The 23,210-nt window shown below is 37.5% G+C and overlaps 2 protein-coding genes across 2 annotated transcripts in view; one reads left to right on the top strand and one right to left on the bottom strand.

Moving 5' to 3' along the window:
* The first annotated feature begins 284 nt into the window (after positions 1-284).
* On the top strand, positions 285-5,604 carry dkk3 (dickkopf WNT signaling pathway inhibitor 3). Its single transcript, XM_015383455.1, has 7 exons — positions 285-506; positions 707-811; positions 901-963; positions 1,308-1,400; positions 2,137-2,281; positions 2,357-2,513; positions 2,596-5,604. Exons 1-7 carry the CDS (start codon positions 315-317, stop codon positions 2,681-2,683), a joined length of 843 nt encoding a protein of 280 aa, XP_015238941.1. The 5' UTR covers positions 285-314; the 3' UTR covers positions 2,684-5,604.
* The window catches only part of usp47 (ubiquitin specific peptidase 47), a 20,401-nt gene continuing 2,465 nt past the window's right edge, over positions 5,275-23,210 (bottom strand). The window contains exons 2-28 of the mRNA XM_015383449.1: positions 21,000-21,194; positions 18,502-18,618; positions 18,201-18,354; positions 18,018-18,114; positions 17,790-17,935; positions 17,597-17,676; positions 16,672-16,821; positions 16,440-16,535; positions 16,200-16,352; positions 14,685-14,843; positions 13,719-13,850; positions 13,503-13,579; positions 13,288-13,343; positions 12,348-12,460; positions 12,138-12,239; positions 11,798-12,005; positions 11,580-11,695; positions 10,360-10,479; positions 9,514-10,285; positions 9,259-9,434; positions 9,102-9,182; positions 8,840-8,955; positions 8,636-8,754; positions 7,955-8,085; positions 7,440-7,487; positions 7,228-7,358; positions 5,275-6,540 (exon numbers count right to left, since the gene is read on the bottom strand). Coding sequence (XP_015238935.1) covers positions 6,366-6,540; positions 7,228-7,358; positions 7,440-7,487; positions 7,955-8,085; positions 8,636-8,754; positions 8,840-8,955; positions 9,102-9,182; positions 9,259-9,434; positions 9,514-10,285; positions 10,360-10,479; positions 11,580-11,695; positions 11,798-12,005; positions 12,138-12,239; positions 12,348-12,460; positions 13,288-13,343; positions 13,503-13,579; positions 13,719-13,850; positions 14,685-14,843; positions 16,200-16,352; positions 16,440-16,535; positions 16,672-16,821; positions 17,597-17,676; positions 17,790-17,935; positions 18,018-18,114; positions 18,201-18,354; positions 18,502-18,618; positions 21,000-21,194 — 4,020 coding nt within the window. The 3' untranslated portion in view covers positions 5,275-6,365. The remainder of the gene's footprint in view (positions 6,541-7,227; positions 7,359-7,439; positions 7,488-7,954; positions 8,086-8,635; positions 8,755-8,839; positions 8,956-9,101; positions 9,183-9,258; positions 9,435-9,513; positions 10,286-10,359; positions 10,480-11,579; positions 11,696-11,797; positions 12,006-12,137; positions 12,240-12,347; positions 12,461-13,287; positions 13,344-13,502; positions 13,580-13,718; positions 13,851-14,684; positions 14,844-16,199; positions 16,353-16,439; positions 16,536-16,671; positions 16,822-17,596; positions 17,677-17,789; positions 17,936-18,017; positions 18,115-18,200; positions 18,355-18,501; positions 18,619-20,999; positions 21,195-23,210) is intronic.

The following is a 23,210-nucleotide window of genomic DNA, read 5'->3' as shown; positions in this document are numbered from 1 at the left end:
AATGTTATAATGTATATATATATATATTTAAATGTAAAATTGCATGGGGGTATTAAATAGTGATTGCACATTAGTTATTGCACAAATTAAAAAATTGCAGTTGTAGTGCTGCATTGTAAAGTCTGATGGCAGGGATGAATGACCTGCGGTAGCACTCCTTTTTACAAAAAGGGTGTTTAAGAATTGCTTGTGATGTGATTGCTCTGCTGTGACGAGGCTGTTTGTGTCTGGAGGCAGCAGCCACACCTTCCCCCTCATCCTCTTCCTCCTCCTCCTCCTCCTGCTTCTCCTCAGTGTGCAGCAGCAGCAGCAGGATGACCAGCAGCAGCATGATGCGATCTATCTTTACATTTCTGGCGCTGACAGCAGTCTGCAATGGCATCCTCCCTGAGATAGCAGAGTCTGGAATCAATCACATCGTGGAGGGACCATCAGAGCTCGACCGCATACTTGTACAGCAAGTGCAGGAGGATCAGCAGCAGAAGCCAGACGACGCATCTCCCCAGGTAGGCAGCAACCCTCAGCTGCAGCCTCCTGTCTGCGTGAATTGGCCTTGCTTTCATGCTGCTGTCACTTGGCTACTTAGATGGATATTTTTACTGGAGAGGATAATCTAGGGGGAAAAAAATTCTAGTTAAATTTACTGTAGCTACATAACAGAAGAATATGATGGTCTTTATTCTGTAGGCTATTATTGTTCATCTAGGTAAACAACATTGACACCCCTCAAGCCAATGACCTTCCGCAGAGTCATCCCAATGAGACTGATAAGGCCACGAATGAGGGATCTGTGGACTCCTCTGCAGAACAGGTTGATCAACATAAATAAAAGCTGTAAACAAAAGTCAGACACAATTTACCTTGGTAGTAAAACTTAAGAAATATTTCAACTTTGCACAGGGAATAATCAACGTAACTGCTACACCTGTACTAGACAATGACTTGGATAACAATATCAATCAAGTAAGTTGTTCTTTTTTTCCTCATTCCTTCCATTTTTAGATTTGAAAGCTCATTTTCTCCAGCGCTATAAATGTTGCATGATGTTTGCTATCGACGGACTCAGCCGTGTCCAACCAAATACAGTGTATTTCTTTTTTTTTCAGAGCCATGCATGAAAACTATTACTTATTCATAGTAAGGATGAGAAAATAAACCTTCTGTGGTTTGAATGTTTAGCAATCCTTGGGATTCTTAACTGATCAAATTGTCGAGTCATTATTTTGAATAAAATTCTCAACTTCTGGAGCATAATGTTAAAAAAAACGGAGCTTACATCCGATGTTATCTCTATTTTTCCTCTCCAGGGATGCATCACGAGTGAGGACTGTGGGAAAGGAAGCTATTGCCTGTCCAACACACATAAGTCCAAGTGTCAGCCATGTAAAGATACTGATATGGTAGGAAATCTTTAATTTTCTATAACCCTCCCTAAATGTCATTTTTTATCATACAATCCAGTTTCATCCTGTCAAGAACATTTTTTGTACGTGAGACTGCAGGTGCAGGGTGTTATTATGATGGTGTGACTCTATTTCAGTGGGGTATATAGCGTCTTGCTCATACTCTGTCAGGATACTGGGGGTTTCACATGCACTGCAATGCAGCGAAGTCCACAAATGTAATTCTAGTAAGTGTAGAGCTTCAGATGGAAGGACGGCTTGAGCCAATGTTGAATACGAGTTTATCATTTTATGTGATTCATATGTGATTGCACAAGATTTGTTTTTATTACATTTATGTAAACATTTTGGTTTCCAGATTTGATATAATTTACTCTGGAGGAGGTTTGCAGAATAAAATAAATGGAAAAATGAACAGCCTGGCAGTCTGCCAACCACAGGTGCAGCATAGAAGGAGCAGAAATACACAGAGGACAGGATCTTTATTCTGCTCACATTTCCAGACAGTAAAACATCCATTAGAAATAACATATAGATCATGCTCCTCTTAGCATCTTTACAAGAAAACTACCCCACTGATTTGATTTACCATTAAGTAAAGTCCTCAGACATCATGGTTAAAAAAGAATAAATATTTAATGCTGCTGCAGGGATTAACTCTAATAAACACTGGGGTACTTCTTTGGTGCATTTTAGACACCAGAGTTTAAACAATATTCTTATTTTTTTTTAGTCTTGTACTAAAGATGAGGAGTGCTGCAGTGAGCAGATGTGTGTGTGGGGTCAGTGCAGCCAAAACGCTACCAAAGGAGAAGCTGGCAGTACTTGTCAGTACCAGACTGACTGTAAGCCAGATCTTTGCTGCGCTTTTCATAAAGGTAAAACACAACACATCCTGCCCACGACGGTTACTGTGTATCGTTCTCAGTATTGACCCATTTCTTTTTGTGCAGCCCTGCTATTCCCTGTATGTTCGGCCAAGCCGATTGAACGTGAACGCTGCTTTGGCGTTTCCAACAACCTGATGGAGCTGCTGTCCTGGAAGACGCTGGACGATAAACCCAGGAAACACTGTCCATGTGCAGGAGATCTTCAGTGCCAGCATCTGGGGTGAGTGCAGCACTTTGTTCTTACAGTATCTTGCAGCGTATGTGAATAAGTCCTTACTCATTCCTTCCTTACTGTTCAACAGGCGAGGGTCCATGTGTCTGAAAGCAGAGGACTCAAGTGAAGAGGAATTAACAGACTCCCTGTATTCAGAAATCGACTACATCCTTTAGACAAAAGCTTGAGTAGATTGTCATTTTGACAAGCAGAATGAAAGTCCTTACAGACTCTACTGTTCCACTAAAGTTTTAGATTAAAAGGTAGTAATAGAGTAATAATAACTGATATCACTTTTATACTTTACGTTTAAATGATATGACACAATTATTATACTGAATGTTGCTTAAATAATTAATATCTTCTTTGGATGATAGGAAGGTTAGTAATAGCTGATATCAGCTATTTAGGTCTAGAGAGTCGGCATTTAGATCGATATGAACCTGAAATAAGATATTCAGTCTCATTCAGCTTGTGCTGCTTCCTGCTCTTAAGGGGATAAATGTCCCCAATGTATGCCAAGAAGACATTGCTTTTCCTCTATTCAATATTCATTGTACTTTTTTCCATATGTGTCTCAGTCTAACGATGGAATGCTCTTTTTTTTTTTTTTTAGCTTATGACTGGGTTTTTATCCACAAAGCTGAAAAAAATAATTTGAACTCCCCGTAGTTTTAGCAATATACATTTGAAACCTTCTTTTGTTTCACTGATCGTGATAAAAAGTTTCCATTAGGTGCCAAAAATGTATTCACGAAAGTTTTATTAGCAAGGGTCATACTTTATATATTGAAACAGACCAGATATTCTCAGTGAAGTTTAGATCTAGGGAGGTTCCACATTTTAAAGTTCAACCTCTTGCTTCATTCCAGAAAATACTGAAACCATCCCTGAATTTTAATGGAAGATGCTGATGTAGACTTCGGTCCCTCTCTTTATGAACAGCAGTGGTTTGTAAGGAAGCCTACTCTTTTGGGAGAATTAGTATTTTATGCAAGGATGCTTGAGTGCACAGCTGGTAGTACTCACCTCTTCTTCTCCAGAACGATTTCCCCAAACAGGAGGATTTTTCAGAGAAACTTCGTACCAATTTCCTGCTGTCCATTGCATTTTTTTTTTTTTTTTTGCAGATTTTTTGTCAATTTTAAAGCCATTGCCTTAAGCAAGCTCTGGCACTTGGCATTCTAAAATCCTCTCTGTCGCAAGGAAATGGACACCAGTGAAGTTCTTTTATTTCTGGGTTACTGCTCTTGTCAGCTGCACTATTCTTAGCAACCATTCTTTGCTCATCAGGCTATTTTGGTGCAAAATTATTGTTTCCACATTTTCCTTGGAGATAACTGTTCCTTACTGTAAACAACAGTGGTTATATTAACCAGTCTTCTAATTCTACAGTGATTTAAGCTTGACCCATTAACAGCCTGATAGACAGCTGAGTTTTAAGAAAATAATTGCAAAGAAGAAAACTTTAGGTCTAATTGTTTAAAGAAATGAATACTATTTTGAATAAAATAAAAACAAAATGTTACCAGAAAACCCAAAGCAGCAGTAATTGCAACATAAAATTTGTATTAAAGCTAAAACCTTTGGCAATAGAAATGTTTTCTCCTCTGCATAAAACATTACAGCTGTTAAAAGAAATAGCACAAAGGAATGCATGATATAACTAGAGACTGTTGACGTTCCTTTATAAATTAAAATTGAAAAACTTAAAAATATATATAAATGTCTAAGCTCACGTTTAATAAACAAGTTATTAAAGCTAAAGTTATTTTCTATTTGTAATTTGTTTCTCATCCATTTTTCAAAATGCCTAAATTAGATGCCTCCTTGGAAAAGGGTTTGTCTTCATCTTTGCTGGTAAAAACCTCACTATAACCTTTAAAGTAAGCCTAAATTATTTTAAAATAACATGACAATCATTTTATTAACCTGTCCTCAGAATAGACATAACATCTTAGATTTGCTGGATTCCTGAAGCTAAGGTTGGATTTATTGACATATAATGGGTTCATACCTCAGACTCAGAGCTCATCACCATAAAAAAAAGGCAATATTCTAGTTGAAATATGCAAAAAAGGATTTCACCAAACATAATTTATTTTAAACTAAATATTGCGCTTTTATGAAGAGAAATTTTTTTTTTATAGCTGATACTTTTACAAAACTAATATCGTTTGAGAGATGCCCAAATCATTTCCTTTAAGAGACAAACATTAATAACATCTGAAAGTAGTAAGAATAACTTTTGGATTAACTGGTCTAACATAACATCAATAGCCTGATAATGCGGTGTGATTATTGTAACCAATAAGGTATTGGTTTAAATGCAAATAACTATGCAATTTTAATTTAAATAAAATCCACTGGAATATCTTTGTAATGGATTTCATATGTAGGCATTTCAAGCTCTGGCTTTTCATAGATTATGTTCTACATCTTGCTCTGTAACATCTACATTTATACATTTCAATGCAATTCCTTTTTTTCCTCCAATGCTAAGTTATTTTGTGGCTGCATTACCTCATGGTTTTCATGCATCATTGTGTTAAAATAGAAACTGATCTAAAATTTATGTTGGAAGCATCATTCCAGTTATTTAATGCTTGTGAATGCAGGAGTTTGTGGACCATTAATCCAATCTGTTGTTCTGCTCACGGAATAAATGGTAAGACTAAAATTTTTTGGAAACACTTGTTTAGATGATCAAAATAAGAAAGTCATTTTATCAAAAAAAAAAAGCACTTTTAATTTATTTCTAAAATCATCTTTAGTTATTTTCACATATGATCTCAAATTTCAAAGAAATAAACATCAAAGAAAGAATTCTCCAACATCGACACTTCTGCAGTGAAAAGCTGGTGGCAACCAGGAGTCCAGGGTAGCCTGAATGCTGAGTTTCAGTTCAGGGGTGTTAACCCGGACAGGAGGCTATTTGCCGTCAGTCTATCAAGCTGCACCAAATAGAAGCGTCGAAAGACCCAGATAAACTTAGTGCACCCCTGACAAAAACCCAAAGAGTCCCCACCAGACAGGACAACGATGACCCATGCTGTGGATGTTTAGCTAACAAAGTGCAAAAGACAACAAAAAAAAACAACAAACAGATCTTCTAAAAATATAACTAAACAGACAGCAGATGTGTGACCTGCTAAAGACCTAACTGTAATGACAGGGTCTGAAGCAAATGAATAACTTAAACAGTAGCAGAAATCTTGGATTTGCTTCATTGTACTTTATGATGAAAGGACCGACAGCCTATGAAATCACTACATGAAGCAAGGGATGAAAAGCAGCAAACCAAAGCACATAATGTGGGTGTTAGAGTGACATTTGTTGCTTTTGTTCACCTCAAAACCTGTGAATGATGTTTAACTTCCAAGTTATGGAGAGGAGGAAGGCTGGGTCAAGAGCTGTTTCTCCTAAAGCATTCAGAAATGGTCAGCGCAGGATGAGAACAGTAGAAGAAGATGCAGAGAAGCAAGAATTAACACTGTTCAGCTCAGACATGGACACAGAATAACAGGAAGTTTGATTTCAAAGCACACAGGACTCTTACAAAGACAGGATGGATGCCTTGCTAACTGGTTTTACAGTCCTATCCTGTACACCTCCACGTCATGTGATTTGTCTATACAGTATTGGAGTCTTCTCTGTAAAATTAGCTTCTGAACGTCCTCATAGATTTACAGTACATTACACTATGGTACATAACGGGGGTTCTGAATCAGCTCTGTGAGAACACGCGCCTCACAATGCTGCTCCATTTCCAGCCACTGCGGCGTCAAAGTGCAGACGCCTGGTGGACCCCCAACTGCCAGGCCATCCAATCAGCCGAGAGTGGTTTGTGTCTGTGCTTCAGTCCTGACCCGGGTCCCTCACAGGGCCGCCGTCCAGGTAGATCTTTAGCGCCTTCTCTTTGCGTGGGGAGTAGCTGACGCGGTGTCCTGTCTTTAGCAGACGGCTGCTCTCCTTCTTCATCAGCTCGTTACGCTCGTCCTCCGACAGCTCCAGAGGTTCTTCTCGGCTGTCTCTGCAGCAACAGAGATCCATTCTGTTATTTTACTCTTACAAATGATCCCAGAGGCCATCAATATAAGCCAGTTTTACATTAATATATTACATTCAGTTCGAAGTATCCACCTACCCGAAACACATTGGAAGACTTAAATTATTTCAATTCTTACAGATTTAGATAAAAATACATTTTGCACCTCATTACAGGGTTTGCAGATTTGCGGTAACACTAAGTAATGATAAAAGTATCTTAAAGTCCATTGCAATCTATTGTGACGACAAATACAAATATTAGAACTTCATAAATCATTCATTAGGCTACATGTAGGCCTGTTTTATTGAAAAAGCACAATAACTCATTTCATCCTATCCCTGAGCTTAAACTAGTCCAATCTTTCAAGAATATATTAAGAAGCCGTTGATAACTGTCAGACGTTGTACAGTTTTATCTTCATTACAATTTTCTTTTTGTAGTCAGACCTAAAAGATTAAATTTAAAAAAATCTAATTTTGAGATGAGAAACTCCCATGTTGAATGCCAGTCTTTTACAATTAGAATGTATCATTAACAAAACAGCATTTTAGAGCTTTATTTGTTCAGTGTGGTTTATCATCACGTGTTCAATGTTTTGTTCTTTATGCAATCAATGTCAATATGGAGTAAATAAAAGCAAAAGCATGAATCAGAAATATCATTCATTACCTGTAGAAGACCACGGCTCCATCATCACAGATGTATAGAGGCCACACATTCAGAGTCGTCACCTTTGGGTTCCAGTCCAGATCCTGGTGGATTTCCAACACGGATATATCACATGGAAATGTTCCCCTACCCTGTTCAGCAGAGACATACAGCTTATAAGTTAAGGAAGTTTATATGAAGAAATAAGGTCAGAGGTGCCGAAATGTTCAAACCTTTGCAAATTCCAAGTTTTCCAAAGGAATACCGCTCATTTCACTGAGCTGCAAAAAAAATGAGGAACAAACAGAATATGTTAAAGATCAATCTGTGCAAGCCGATGAAAGCAATAAATGTGTGAAATGTGGAAAAAAGATGATTGTCAAGAAAATAACCAAAACAGCAAACTACATATGAAGTATCAACCATTATGACCTGTTATTTAAGATGTAAAGAAAAACCTAAAAACATGCCATTAACCTAATACATGTTTTAACACTAAAGAGGATACTGCTACTAACAATAGCCACCAGATGGCGACAATCACACAAAGAAACAATATTTCATGAAAGATGGAAAGCATTGGCACTTCTTTTTCTCATTATTGCCTTGGCAGCAATGAATAGCTGCTCTAAATTGATGTATGTTTTTTTGTTTAACCTATGGTGAATTATTAACAGCCTTTTGTCAAAGTTGACGTCATGTTACATCTTGTATACAGAGTTAAAGTGAAAGGACATGACAGAAATACCTTTTCCTTGAGTTCTTCTACAGTGCTGCTCTCCAGAATCACCTCCTGGAAGGGTCCCAGCTTCATAGTAGCAGGGCTCCACCTCCGAGTCAAAATAGCCAGCTGTGACATGGACTTCATCTTCTCTGAATCTGAGAATAAAGCAAGCAAATGCTGATTTAAAAGCAGTATTCCATTACATTTTAAAGGCATAGTTCAGGATATTCGCAAATTAAAAAAAACAAAAAACAAAAAACAAAACCCTACACTTTAAAAAAAAAAAATGCACATGCACAACCCTATACTCGCTCCCTGGAGGGAACGACTATTAAACGCGTGCGAGAGCGTGCACGAGCCAATTTGTCCTTGTGTGCATCCTCTGTTTAAAAGCTGATGCTTGAAAATGGGGACGAGCATGTAGGACGGCCTTAGGTAAACATATCACCGGAAGGATTGACAATTAGGAGGACCACTTATTTTGATGATCCACCAGGAAAAAGAACATCCTCCACTAAACGTTTAATAATCATTGATAATATGAAGGTTGTGGGAGATCATGGTTAATCTCATATCTTTGTTGTTATAGTGGAAGAACGTAAAAAGACTTTGTCTTAACAGAAAATGAAGTGATGGCCTTTTTCTTAAAAAAATATACAGTTTAGAAATTGTATTTGAGTGCTGGTGATTTAAAAACTCTCTTACCATCAAGAACTTCCAGGAAAACCTCCCAGTTAGAGGAAATGTTGATGTCTTCCTCATAGACATGGTAATCCAAAAACACCGTCCCTGGGTTTTTCCATGTCTTTTTCCTGAGACGAACCCTAAAATAAATAGACAAATTCATCAACTGTTTCAAATGACTATTTTGGTCTAACAAGAAAAATAATCTGATTTAGTTAAACTTACCTGTCGATGCTGAGGTCGAGCTTACACTGCTCTTTTAACTGAGGGAGCACCTCCTCTTTGGACTGTCTTACAGTCATGCCTTTAGCAAACACTGTGTCCACAAGGAACTTGCATGGCTGGAGAAACAAAAACCATTTGGCAATTGAAAAGAACTCCAAATTAAGCCATTTAGTTCACTGCCTTGCTCAAAATGTACCCCAGCTAAGATGATTAAAATCCAGTGCCATACCAACATAACCACTGGGTATTAATAAGGACTTACCTCTGGTTCGTTGACAAGCAGCTGAAACACTTTGACTCTGTATTCACCCTTTTTTAATGCTCTTCCCAGTCGAATGGTTATCTGAGCAGCAGAAGTTCAGTTAAATAAAAAAAAAATGTCACCCAAATAAAATATATCCTGAGCAACTCGTCCTTACCTTGTTGTCATCTGAGAATGATGAGAGCGTCTCGTTGAGCCGTACACTCTCAAACTCCTGGTTGTTGGCGTACACTCGAAACACCTTGAACTGGGACGAAGGGACTCCGACGTACGGCTCCAGGTTCTGTTTGAATGCTGCTAACGTTATTCTTTTGTCCACATGAACCACTAAACCTGAGAAAGACATAAATATCCCATTAAAAACATTTGAATTTCTGAAATTTGGTGTAAGTTGAAGTGGAAAGCTTTTTACATTTCTGCGTGTCACAGGAAGCGTCATCCGGAGAATAAGGCTCTGCTCTGAAGTACAAGTACTGAGCTTCTGCCTTACTCTTCCCGTTGTCGTCATACTCGCTGTCCGTCCCAGAGTCTTCCTCTGCCGTGTCCCAGGTCTCCTTTTTGCCCTCGTTGGCTTTGGAACGTCGACTGCTGGTGATACTGTGTGAATCCAGGCCGTTGGCCAGCTGGATGGGGCCGCTGTCAGCGTTGCACAGCGTGTCGCTGCTGTGGCTGGAGCTCAGGATGTCGCTGTCCACTGAGCTAGTGCTGCGGTCGTTGTTCACCTCAGAGTCTGACCGCTCCTCGCAAACAAACTGGTTCTCCTCAGAGGACTCAGTTATCCGGTTCTCTAGCTCCCTGCTGTCTGCGGCCATGCACAGTGAAGAGGTCGATTCCGCCTCCTGAGTCGGTGACTCAATGTGTTCAAAGTCACTGGTGTCGGAGCTTTTCTGGCTGTCACTAGCACTGGAACCCTGCTGCTGTAGAGACAGGTTCTTTAACTTCTCTGTGCTGGCCTCCAGTATAGCGTCTACAGATTTCCTGATACCCTTTGATCCTTCAAAGGGACCATCAGAGTCTTCTCCTGCTTTTTGGCAAAGAGTTCTGTTGGCCAAAGTACCAGGAGACTGCTCGGGCAGCAGGACAAACAGACGGATCGTGTTCCCATGGCGGTCCAATAGTTTCCACAAGAGCGATTCGGTAAAAGCAACCTGATGATCCGTCAACTCTGAGCTCTCGACAAAAACCTGATGAAAAAAATTTGGTTAGAGGTTTTGCATTTTAAATTTTTATGACAACAAAATGAAGGAACAAAAGATACCTTGTTACTCCTGAAGAATCCCTCGGCTTTCAGCGTCTTGTGTGGAACGTAGAGAAGCCTAAGGTCATTATAGCATCGCTCCAAGACCACTCGCATTGTTTCTGCAGATAGACCTGTTGCCTAACAAAACACAAAAAGTATTCAAACAGTGCAACACTGACAGTTGATTTAGCCATTCAAAAAGTAAACCTCATCCAGATTAATCACAGAAATATTAAACATATTTTTCATCAACTTTAGAAGTTTAAGAGCAATAACAATTTTGATAGAAATAATCATTTTATGATCAGGATGAGGTCTGAAAAATAAACTGCTGATATACAGTTTAATCAGCAGAAACTCCTTAAAGGCTTTCCTAAAGAGGCTGGTTTTTCATCGAGTGTCAAAAAAAGGCCCATTCATGGACGATATAGTGGAAAGAAACAGGAGGACCACATGTTTGATGACTGTTCAGCAGAATGTGGAGGTTTTTCACATTTAGAGTCAGCAGAGGTGGGAGGTAAATGGTTGCATATGCCGAAGGAAAAAAAATAATAAAAATTTAATTTTAGATTAGGTAATAATTCCATCATTCAACTCTTGCTCCTCACAAGCATGTTTTTAACCCAAAATGCTGAAGACTCTGACCCACAAGTAAAGATTATATTCTAAAGAGTTTTCTATTGTTTTTTTAATGTTACTTCTTATCTAATAAGCCTTTTATAATACTTTAAGGTCACATTAATACACAGTAAAAGGTAGATATTGTCACTGGATGTACTTTAATTAATTCTAACATGTACACATTATTTACTTTAAGTACTGTTTCATGTTTTATTTTGGAAGAATTGATTTTGAGAAGTGTTTCTTCTTTGTTGTTTTGAAATCATGTTATTCAGTTGTATTACTTATTCACTTTTAGCCTTAAAATTCAAGAATTCTCTGCTCACCTCTGAGAGTCTTTGGAAAAACAAAACCACATTAAAGAGGAGAAGGACTTATTGTTTAGTAGGTTGACGATATAAAACAAAATCCTGATTTTTAATGATGTTCAGCTGGGATTCATAACAATCACACAAAAAATTATTGAACTTGATGTGGAATTAATTCTTTATGAATAATACTTTTGAAAATAAATCCCTGAAATATTCTAAGTTTTAAACGATTGAATAAGTCACTGCGATGTACCTGTACATGATGTTAAAATAAAATAAATGTAAGAACTGAAAAGTTTCAGAAACCTGTGCTAAAAGTTGTTTGAATTCGGATATGGATTGGTTCAGGTACGCTCGAACGCTGACTGGAAGGCCGATGGTCTCAGTCTTCAGATCAACAACATGAACCTTCACCATTACCTCTGTTGGTAAATCAAAAACACAAAACTTAAAGACTGAACACTTAGTAATCCATACTATGTTGCATTACATCCAAATATCTAAAATGTCAGCAGATAACCAACCTCCAGGTTTGTACGGCTGAAAGACCTGATCAGGACGACGTGTCTCAAGGAGCAAGTCAAACATGTAGGAGGACTTCACGCCTCCAAGCAGAAGCCCCATAGGAGTGTCTTCCTCGCCTTCGTAGGACCGCTCCAGGTACTCGTGAAACTCATCATACTTTACTAAGCGACAGCAGTCAGGAGAGACAACTCCTTCCAGCTCCATCAGCTGAGAAAATACCCAAAATGTCAAAATTATTTTGGTTTAGTGGCCAATTTTCCCAATCCTATCTATCACTTTCTCTGTTAAGTATTTCAAACAATCAGTCTAATTTAAAATGGCAGTGATTACTCAACCCACCTTGTAGGCCATTTCTGTTGCTTCTCTAAGGGTTTTATCCTTATGAACCTCCAACTTACTCTCCATCATCATTTTGACAGGATGCACACAGAAGAGCTTGATCTGAACATTGGGATGAAAATGCAGGTCATCATTTAGTGGCTGATAAAGTGTTACTATAATCCCACCTTTAAAACCCAACACAATAAACTTAAACAATGAAAAAATTACCTTGCAAGTGTTGCGTTCAATCTCCCTCAGGCGCTTCTCATGCTCCTCTGACTCTTTCTCCTTCTGAACCAAACTCTTAATGTGCTCTGGGAAATCCTCCACAGCTAGGAACTCTGAAAAAAAATAGCAACACACTGAGCCTTTTGCAGATTTGCAACCTCAATAAGGGCAGAGAAAATGACAACAAAGATATTGAATAATGTCATGAGATGAAAAGGCAACATAACTGATTTGTTGCAACTTAATACTTTTTAAATGGAAGCCAAGGAGATAAAAGTTTTGTTTTGGACGCTGAAGAGTCCCAGTTGGAAGTCATTTTCATTCATACTTATTAGCTCATGCAACAGACATCTATAGTACCTTATTCCTGGAAAAGGTTACAGAATTTCAGACAATTTGATCAAGATGCACGGAAACACTAAGAACAAAAAACCCAAACCAATTTCCTGTCCACCAGATTTGAAAAGCAAATGCATGAAGTTGATAAATAATTATGACCGACAAGGTAGCCTTCATGTTTTTCGCATTTAAAGGAAAAAAAAAAAAAAAAGAGCAAACCTGAGGGTTCTAACCCCTGAACCAGACACTGCTAACACAAAGGGCTCTTTCAACAAATAAATGAATAAAACGTGTGTCCTACCACACTCCAAATTATCTAAATCAGAGTCAGATTGACCATCTGTTGCATGTGGTTCACTAGTGGCTCCTGATGGAGACCGACCTTAAAAATATACCTGCCTGCAAAGATAAACTACAAACGTTTGTTGCAAGTCAAATGTATGGATATGTTTCTACTTCAACCTCTTAAAGCCAAAAAAGAAAAAAAATATATAATCTGTAATATACTGTTTTTTTTTTTAATATCATTATGGCCATTAATCTGATGTAAAAATCTGTAATTAAGAAGATAAAAAAAATTCTGGGTGTGTTATTCTCTTACTTGCGTTCCTTGAGGGATCTTTCAATCTATAAATCAGCATGTAAGCATTTGTAGAACTGTTGGGAAAGAGACAGAAGAAAACTTTTTAAACTTAGAAAGGAAAAAAATAAATTCACCCTTAAACCAGATTAATTTATAATATATTCAATTTCCTTATTTTAACTAAGAAAACAACATTAAAATCTACGGTATGGTGCTGAGAGCAGAAAGCTGACCTTGCAAAGGCACTGGAATAATAGCCTCTGCTCCCTGAGGACCCCCCATATGTCTTCCTGATATCATCCTGGGTGATCTATCGTTTCAAAACATGAAAAAAATTTAATAATAAAGGTAAGATTTTTTTTTTTTTTTTTTAAAGTGATCTAATAAATCTATCATAAAGTTGTCCGCTGGCTAAAGGATAAACAACCCCCCTTAAGGTTGAGTCTGACCTTGCTAACATGCTGATCGTTGAAGCTGTACCATTGGCCATCACTGAAGGACTTGATATAGGCGTAGTAGTGTCCGCCTGCAGCACTCCCCGAATGGACCATGACAGAGAATAACTCAAAGGTCAGCAAGCTCTACGAATGGAAACAGAAACATTAGTTAGATGAAAGTTCACTGCTGAAAAAACACCAAGTACAGTTACACGCATGAAATTGGTCTGTTTGATTAGCTGCTAGGACATGAAGAGACCAAGAGATTTAAAATGTAAAAAACACAGATTTTCAAAAAGATATTTATGAAGTTCTTATATGAAAGAAGAGGAAATAAAAACTAATATGAAACATATTGTAAGTGTATAGTGTAACTATTAAGTTGAAAGTTTCAGTCATCATATTACCTTTGAATATGCAAGCAAAATGTTTATCCAATGTTTTTTTTTTTTTTATGCTTTAGATGTCTGGCAGCCATATTCGATCTGAACTTAAGTAGATTCAGTAGAGCAGATTCAGAACATCTTTAAGCCTAAACAGAAAACTCTATTTGCCTGAATGGCTAAGTCCAAGTTTGTAGTAGACAAGGATCAAACTGGCATTATCCAGGTCCGATCGACTTAAATAAATACCAATTAATGATTCCTGGTATTTACAAAAAAAACTCTAAAATGAATGCTTTATATGACCTGATTTCTTCTGTTGGCATTTTATATTTTATTGTCACGTTGATGCTTTGCAAAAGTTGCATTACAGCTGCAATGCTTTATTTAAAATAGGTGGTTCTGCCTTCCCCACAATTTTCTACAACTTTAGGATTAAAGATGGGCAAATTTTCTAAGCTTCCATCAACTTTGGTCATAATCAATAATTCTGGTACGTCTATGAATGTTTCCGCTTCAGAGGCCTTAAGTGATAAAGTCCTTAAAAAGTAAGAAGGTAATAACAAATCCATAGAAAGGCAAGCGAGATGATTACCTTTGGCTTCAGTGCCTTCTCTGTGCTACTGGTGCTGTCCAGGCAGATACCCTCATCAACACAGTCATCGGTGGAAAAATCGTTGCTCATTTGGTCACTGTGGCAACTGCCTTCATTCTCTGCCCCGCTATCAGTGCAGCTCTCTGTCTGAGGTGATTTCTAAAAAGGAACAATTTCAAAAGAACAATGAAGGTTGAAAAAAATAAAGATGGGAGAGTTTTCCACTATTATGTGTTGGCCTGGACAGACAGCAGAATGCACACAGCAGTGTGTTAAGCGAGATAAGACAGCACCAATACAAAAAGGGTTCAAGGATTAAAAGGAAACATCAGGCTGCATGGTATCCATGGTCCAAAGGTTGGCGCGCACAAATCAATGTGGCATGGTTTAATACACATCATGAGAGGATATAAATCACAATCACTCTTAATGGGCCACAATCAGTTCTACCAGCCATGCTTGAGCCAGAATACACTAAAGCTAGAAGAGGTTGAACCCATAAATCAGGCTGTTTTCTGGAAAAGGCACACTTATCTGAGGTTTTCACCTCCCCTAACTTTGCCTTTTTCCGCTCTAACCGATTGTGGCTGGTGAGCTGCAACGGCAGATAGTTCACAGGACTGTCCATCAGAGAGACTCAACGCAGGCTTGTTCTGTGCTCCTGCTCAGGAACATTCTACTCCTTCTCTCGCAGCTTTATTAATTGACTTATTTATAATAACATATTTGGAGAAAATAAAATTTTTAGTAGTAGTGTTATCAATATAGGTGGTATTATAATTTCAAAAGAAAACTACCATTAAAGCCATCTATAGTTTTGCTATTAAAAGGGATGTTTTTTATAGTTCATGGAGGATGCTGTATAAAACACGGAGTACACAAGAAAGCAGTGGGGATATCCCCCAGAGGGTCAACCAGTTTATGTTGCTCTACCTTTATAAATGAGCAAGGAAGACTAGTTGAAGATGATTTCTCTCAATACCAAAGGGTTCTCACCAGTGTATTTCAGTGTAAAAGGATAACATTATATTGATTTAGTTTCAGTTCAGGTTAAAATAACCATCTGGAATACTATATTTTTACATAATGTTTATCTTGAGTTAAATGTATTTATTTGTATATATATATGCAATTATGTGATGAAATCATTTAGGAAAACTTTCAAAACTACACTAGAAATGCTGGAAATTAAGCGTGACAGTTTTTTTGAGGAGGAACTGTGGCTTGCCACAGTGTTGCCACAACGCTAACAAATAATTGGAGATTCCTTTTTGCTTTTCTTCCCCACCAAATTTCAAAGATTAAAGTTTCTTTTTCACATTAGGGGAAATATAATCTATGAAAAATAAATTAAGTTATACCAAGAAATGGACAAACAATCTTTCAATAACTGTTACATCATGTTCCTCATCACATGTATTATAAAAATAATCCCATTTTGGTTCATCAACATAATGTCTGTGATGCTGATGGGCCGTTATCTAATCTAAATCACGTAGTGATGGACGCTCTCACCTCATCTTCCACATCAATGAACGGGCTCATGTCGAGCTCCTCGGGGAAAGCCATGCGGTCGTTGAGCTTGATGCGATGCATAGTGGTGTAGTCAAAATCAAACCTTTTAAGCTGTAATGTCAGCAGGTAGGGAAAGTGCAGAAACCTCAGACCCTGGGTAAAGGAACATAAAAAGAGCAGATGAGCTCAGCTGCAGAACGCTGTATTTCTGTCGCTGCTTCACATTTTATCTACCCTCACCTTTCGGGCATCACATTTCTTTTTGCAGCGCTCACAGAAGTACTGGTTGGGGCCATCCAAGGTTTCAGGCTGGATGAACGCCTGCAAGGCCTCCTCCTGCAGCGGCACAGTAAATACATCAAGTCCATTGAGATTACAGTTTAAAATATCAAAAAGAGGTGAAGTGAATCAAAATGAGCTTTAAGCACCGGTCTCCTTTTTCAAGTTGGCTTTATTGAAAAGAAAAACCTACCACACTTCCATAGGCCTGACTGGCTCCAAAGGGTCTTATCACCAGAGGGATGTCAAGGTAGGTGTCGATTCTCCAGCTCTCGTATCCACACTCTAAGCAACGTACATAATCCTTCAGCTTTCCCTGGTACAGCTGGTTGATCAGATCAGCCTGAGGACGTCCAGAGGCATTATTTCAACAATCACCATGCTACATTTTCTTGCAAATTTTAATCCAACAACTTAATAAAATTATCAAGAGCATGCATCTACTCAATTTATGTTCTCATAACAATTGCAACACGTTTGTCTGTTCCACATTTCATAGAGTAAAGGAGCTATTAAAACCTGAAACTGGTTAGTAATTTAGTCTGGTTATATGCTTAGTTAACCGAACAGACACACAAATTAGAGGTTTAAAGGTTCTTTTCCTGTAATTTTGTTCCAGTTTAACCATTAAAATCGGACTTTCAATATAAGCTGAAAAAAACAAAGCTAATAACATTTATTTCATGTAAATTAAGCAGCAAGATTAATGAGTAAAATGTGTAGTTGTGGTATTCTGTTTCTATTTAATTTTTTCATACAGTAAGTATCTCATAAGTGAATTTTATTTACTTTAATTTACTTTTCCATATCCAAAAACCAGCAAGGCTGAAAATCATAAAACTTCATATAGATCAACATTACCTAAGAAATAAACACACAACGCAATGTCTCAGTTCTTTTTTTGTTTAAAATAGAAGAAAATACTAGAAGATGTTTCTTAACAGTGTTGAATCATTATATGACTAAATGTGTTGGTGGAACAGACGTGCGTGTAAAACAATTAATAAAAGCTCAACCCTAGGGCTACTTTGCCAATTGTATCTTTGCCCCAAAGTTAAATTCTGGAGCTGCTGAGTTTATTTTTCATAAATAAAAAGTCTGAAAACTGTCCTTTCTACCTGTTCAGTCTGCTTCCACTTCTGCTCCAGGGCATCAAACATGACCCTGCACAGTTCCTGGACGTCATGCTGCTGCCAGGCTGAAAAACAAAGCCATTACAAAGGATATTTAAGTCTGGAGATGCAAAAGCAGATAGTCATTCACTTGCAAACAAACCCGTATGATTAGTCACAGGAGAGCGATAAAACTCACCCTCGCTGCTATCCCACCCGAAGCTCCGAGTCACGTCGGTTGTTTCAATCGCCCGTTTCTTACTTGTTTGCAGCAGAACAAAGAGCCTTTGCAGCTGATGGGGAATACTTGTGACGGGATCCTCTTCCGACTCCTCAAACTCCCAGCTGACGTTAGAAAAAAGAAGGGAGTGTTTTAAACTTTATACTTTATTGGCTTCAATAAAACAAATTTAAATTGGCTTCTTACTTGTAGAGAGCGTTTCTGAATTCTGGAGTCATAAAAAGAGTTTGGAGGAGACTGTTTAAATAGCAAGTCATTGCTTGGTTAACCAAACCAACATAACCTGCAGGCAGACAGAAGTAATGAACAAAACAGTTAGTATAAAAAAATAAAAATACAGGGAAACATTCAGAGGTTAGCAACACTTACCTGTATCAGATTTGCTGAGGATGGATGAGTAGGAGTATGATGGGCTGCTGTAGTCACCGCTGCCACCAGCGCTGCCATCTCTCTGCAGAGGCCCGATGAACCGCTCCTGAGAACTATCCTCCAGCCCACTGCTTTCTGCTGTTCCTGATTCATCCTATTGACAAAAATAAATCCCAGAATTAGAAGAAAATCTACCTGAAGCTGACAAGCTAGAAATATCTGTTTTGAAAAATGTTATGCATAAACAACATTGAAATAAAACATTGTCAGAAAAAACTCATCTTTAATATGAAGCACTCACCGATGCAACCTGTGGTTGCTCTCCGTCTTTATCTGAAACCTGGAGAAAATTTTTCTTACCACCAGGTTCAAAGCCAGAATCAGACAGGGACATCTCACTGTTATGCTCCAGCGGTGCCTTCATGGTAAGAAAGAGATTTAAAAAAAATTTGCTTGTTAATACTCCAACAGAAAGCAAGCCTTTAAAAAGGTTAACATTGTTAAATACAGCTTACAACAATATTCAGACTCCCATTAAATCCATTTTCGACAAAATTCCTGTCCTGATGCGAGTAAAGGAAGCAGTTTGAAGCCAACATGTGAGGAGCACAAACATGCCGTCTTTCAGAAGACGAGCTGGGGATGAGCAAGCAAGCGCAACAGTGGAAGCAGTACCTTAATCCACTGACCTACTCAGTGAGATAACAGGCACAGTACTTGGGCTTTGGCCTAGGTCAGCAACAGGATTAGCTTGGGCTCATTTAAGAAAAGGGAATATTATGTAGAGAAAGAAACAGAACCTCACTGATACATTACATTCATTAGACACCCTTTTTGTTGAAGTATGAAAATAGGAAAATCCGGTGCTTGTTTGGGACATTTTTTATAGATTAGCCTATGTAGCAGATAGCAACACCAATGCAAACTTCATTACATAACTTGATGGCACAAAACAAAAATCTTTTCTCAGTAGCTTCAATGAGGCTATATTTTAGCAGCCTGTCTTAAGTATAAATATCCAAATCAGTTTTTCTTTAAATAATTATTGCATATTAAATTACCCTTCTGCATTTAGCCCACTCCTTGCTAAGCAGTGGGCAGCTTGCCTAGGGAGCAATCTGGGGCTACGTGTCTGTTTGGGAACCCAGCATGGAAGCTTATGGGGTTTGAACTGGATACTTAAAGCTCTTAGAGCCACAGAAGCTCTAGCAAACTGGAACAAAAATATAAAATAAAAAAACTACAACAACTTGTTTATCTTTGCTGCATCTGTTAGTTTTTAACTCTAAATCTAAATAGTACATATTCAAAATGTGGCTCATTGTGCTACAAGTTGTATTCTTGAACTTTGTATTATAGATGATTAAAAGAATTCTGCAAATAAACTTTAGCTTTTTGCTACAACCATCTATAAACCAGCTGAATAAGAATAAAATAAAACATGTTGCTGCTATGGCTTCAGTTAAAAACACAATAAAACACCACCTTTAATAGAAGTTGCGGCAAAAATGGACTAACCAAGAAAAGGACTAACGACCCTTGTAAAATGAGGATGTAACTCAAATTGATGTTTCAGAGCCCGCTGCAGCTGTAAAGCCCGGTTAATATGAAGGGCAAAGGTTTCTATATAGTAGTTTTCGCTGCAGACACGTTTCATGACAAACAGAACTTAAAGTATTGCCTCTACCAACCAATTCTTTAACCCATAGCTTCACACAGCTAAAGCTATAGGCTATTAGTAGCTTTATGATCTGGTTTTACAATAACAGTATGGGACACCAGAAGAGTGAAGAAGTGGCCATCTTAAAGACAAGCCGAGTTGGTTGCTTTTATCATGTCATTTCTGGCAACTGTTGTGCGAAGATAGCACAACACCCCAAACCAACTAGTACGCTCTGATCAGGCAGGGTGGGAAGTTGGGAGACAGGAGGCAGCTACAAACCTCTGATACGTAGAAACATTATTTAATTAGTGCTACTATTATTGTACAGGGATTACACATAAAGTTATTAAAGATTGTTGAAAAAAAATTATTAAAAAAGGACCGTTTCTAAACACTGATGCTCTCCTGTTGACCAAAGAGAGGACAATGGGTAGAGCTCCTACTTGTGAGGTCATGGTGTAATGGGTCTGTCTTATCAGTTTTCCTACAAACGAGTGTCACAACAGCATTTTCTTTTCTTAATAACGCAGTTTAAAACAGGATGGATTGTCTCTGAATACTTAATCTTGATCAGCTGATCTCTGATCCACACCAACAGCAATTTAGTCAGGAATTGAACACTGTACTTAAAGCAGGTTCTGTTAATCCCTTTAGATGATATTAAAAGATCAACAATGTGTTAGGGCAGAGCTGAAAATAACATTTATGGATTTTGGAAGAAGAAGAAAAAAGGGGGGCTGTGACTACAGCCGAATGCTGCACATTCCAAATATTAAGCTGCATTACAGGCAATGTTAAAATTAGGATTTATTCAACAGCTTATCATGCTTCAAATCATCACTGAAGCTTTTATGCTGCAAACGTACATAAAATAAACATTGAAAATGAACATGGAGCTCATACCTTTTTTATCAAAGGTTGGTCTACATGGTTTATTTAATTTTATTTTTTTGCCCAGTCAGGGGCTCTTTCTGAGATTGAAAATTGATATTTTTGCACAAAGAAATGGTGCCAACTAAGTAGTAGCAACACTTTAACTAGATCATTTGTTAGGTTTACTTTTCCAACCAGGAAAGAGCTGAACATATTCATACCTAAAAGCAGTGTTACAACATTATAGGAGCGACGTGTCTCACCATGTTCAGAGTTTTCCCCCAGACCAAATCAAAAGTGCCATTCACATATCCAGCTTTTTGGGCAACATCCTCATAAAGTTTAGAGAGAGTAGTGGAGGCAGGCAGATTGAGAGTCAGCCTCTCATTGATCGTCTTTGCACTGGTAATGTCCTGAATTATGCACAGCACTCTTGGCTCCTCAGCTGCATTATGTATCTGAAAAGGTAAAGAGAACACCAAGCAGAAGTATGGTTAATGTGCTATAGCATTTCCTTTTGGCAGTGTATAGAATAAAACATAAACAATTAGGTAATCAAAACTGCATTTAAAATGTTAGAAGCCATTCCAGTGCAAAAAACTCGTCAGGACAACAAGCTTCATATTTTAAGTGATACTTCTACGTAAGAAGCACTGACTCATACATGACTCTGCTGCAAAACACACACTGTAATTTGTTTTTCAAGTGGAACCTGTGTTTCAAGAGAAGATCAGCCATTTTGTTATCAAAACATCGCGCATTGTTTTAATATCCGTCATGTTCAGTACAAGTGAGGTTCAAGTGAGTCTGAAAACCAAAGACGAAACATGCAAAGAAATGGCAAGACAATTTTTGAAGCAACTAAAATATATAAAATGCCACAGAATCTACAAAAGGAAGAGAGGTTCAAGCTAAAACTCCCCCAAACCTGATATAAAAATAATGTCTTTACAAGCTTCTAGTAAGGCACAATCCAAAATTTATGGAATAAAAATAAAATTATTACAGTTTATCAAACCTTTTTTTTTTTCCCCCAATTGTTTCATAAAAACAAATGAAAAATTACAGAATTACAGTTTTGAAGATGCATGTAACACCAGAAAAAATGACAGGCTAAAGGCACTTTGAAATTCAGTAGTCAGAGTGTATTGGTTTAGATAATCTAATTAGTTTTAATGCCTTTTTATTAATTTTTGCTTCCATTAACTAATAAATTATTACTAGCTGAAACAGATTCCTGTGTATTATCATTTTTTTCAATCATTGCCTAAAATCGACACTGCAGCAAGCTCTGGTTTCACACCATGCTATATCATTCCAAAAAAGTAAAAAAAAAAAAATCCACTGGACTTTGTTTCCAACTTTGAAGCTGTTTCGTTTCCCATCCAGGAAGCTTTTTCAATTCAAGTTTTTTTGTTTTGTTTTTTTTATGAAAAAGCTTCCTGGATGGGACGCAAAACAGCTTAAAACCTGGAAACAAAGTCCAGTGGATTGTTTTGTTTTTTTCTTTATCTTTTTTGGAATGACTATGACCTGGATGATGGAGAATCTTCACCAGCACCATGCTATATCACACACCTGGGAAATCCTCTTTATTTCATCAACAACACTCTGTCTGCAACTCCAAAAGAAGCCCTAATAACATGTAGACACAGTGGGGAGTAAAAAAAAAAAAAACATTTGCATTAAGTACCACGGGTTGGTGACACACCTTCCTCCTTATCCTAAATATAAGATTAGATAACAAAGATTTATATGCCTATAAAAAAATATTAAGTATTTAAAAAGTGAAGATTATAGAGTTTTAGGTTTCTTTTAAAAATCCTCCTGATTTTTTTGTCCTCTTCTTTCCTCAAGTTTGTGATCTTGGTAAAATGTGTCTGACCAGTCCTGTAAAGAAGCTGCTTCTGACGACACACAGCTGTGTATTATCAGATTAAAAGTTATTTTTACCATGGATATAATCACAAGGTGCAGACATGAAACCACAGCTAGCAAAGAACTGAAGCAGTATTTACATTTCTAAATATCTCTTAACTAATCAAAAAGTAATCACTCCTATCCCAGAACATAGACTGTAATACTACAAATCCTGAGACCAATATCCAGAGGACTAACAAGACCAATATGATCATATTTTTAATGAAAAATGTCATTAAATAGAATAATGCCATAATTCCAAGAGGGTGATTTGATCCTCTCATCTTTTCATAGCAAATTTGTTGTTGTTATTTAGATCATTTTTGTTTTATTTTTTTTTTAAGTTTGTTACAGTCATACCCACAACAAAAAAAGACTAGCTTAAGATTAACAGACAAAACAGGTTTTGCATATTTGTGAAATTTCTGTTAGAAATTTGCAAAACATTCAGGAGTGTTTAATGACTTAAAACAACAACCAAAAGAACACTCCGTTTTTAATGAAGTAAAACTCTTCAATCCTCCAATTGGAAAACTACTGCAGTGAATATTATG

Source organism: Cyprinodon variegatus, unplaced genomic scaffold, assembly GCF_000732505.1.
Source record: "Cyprinodon variegatus isolate N-32 unplaced genomic scaffold, C_variegatus-1.0 Scaffold285, whole genome shotgun sequence".
Classification (NCBI taxonomy): domain Eukaryota; kingdom Metazoa; phylum Chordata; class Actinopteri; order Cyprinodontiformes; family Cyprinodontidae; genus Cyprinodon; species Cyprinodon variegatus.
Note: the sequence above shows the minus strand (reverse complement) of the source record. Positions and strands in the feature narration are given on the sequence as shown.

Excerpts from the sequence above, each read along its gene's own strand:
- dkk3 (XM_015383455.1), top strand. The coding sequence starts at position 315 with ATGACCAGCAGCAGCATGATGCGATCTATCTTTACATTTCTGGCGCTG. Across the intron at positions 812-900 it reads TGGACTCCTCTGCAGAACAG|GGAATAATCAACGTAACTGC; the intron begins GTTGATCAACAT and ends AACTTTGCACAG. Across the intron at positions 964-1,307 it reads TGGATAACAATATCAATCAA|GGATGCATCACGAGTGAGGA; the intron begins GTAAGTTGTTCT and ends TTTCCTCTCCAG.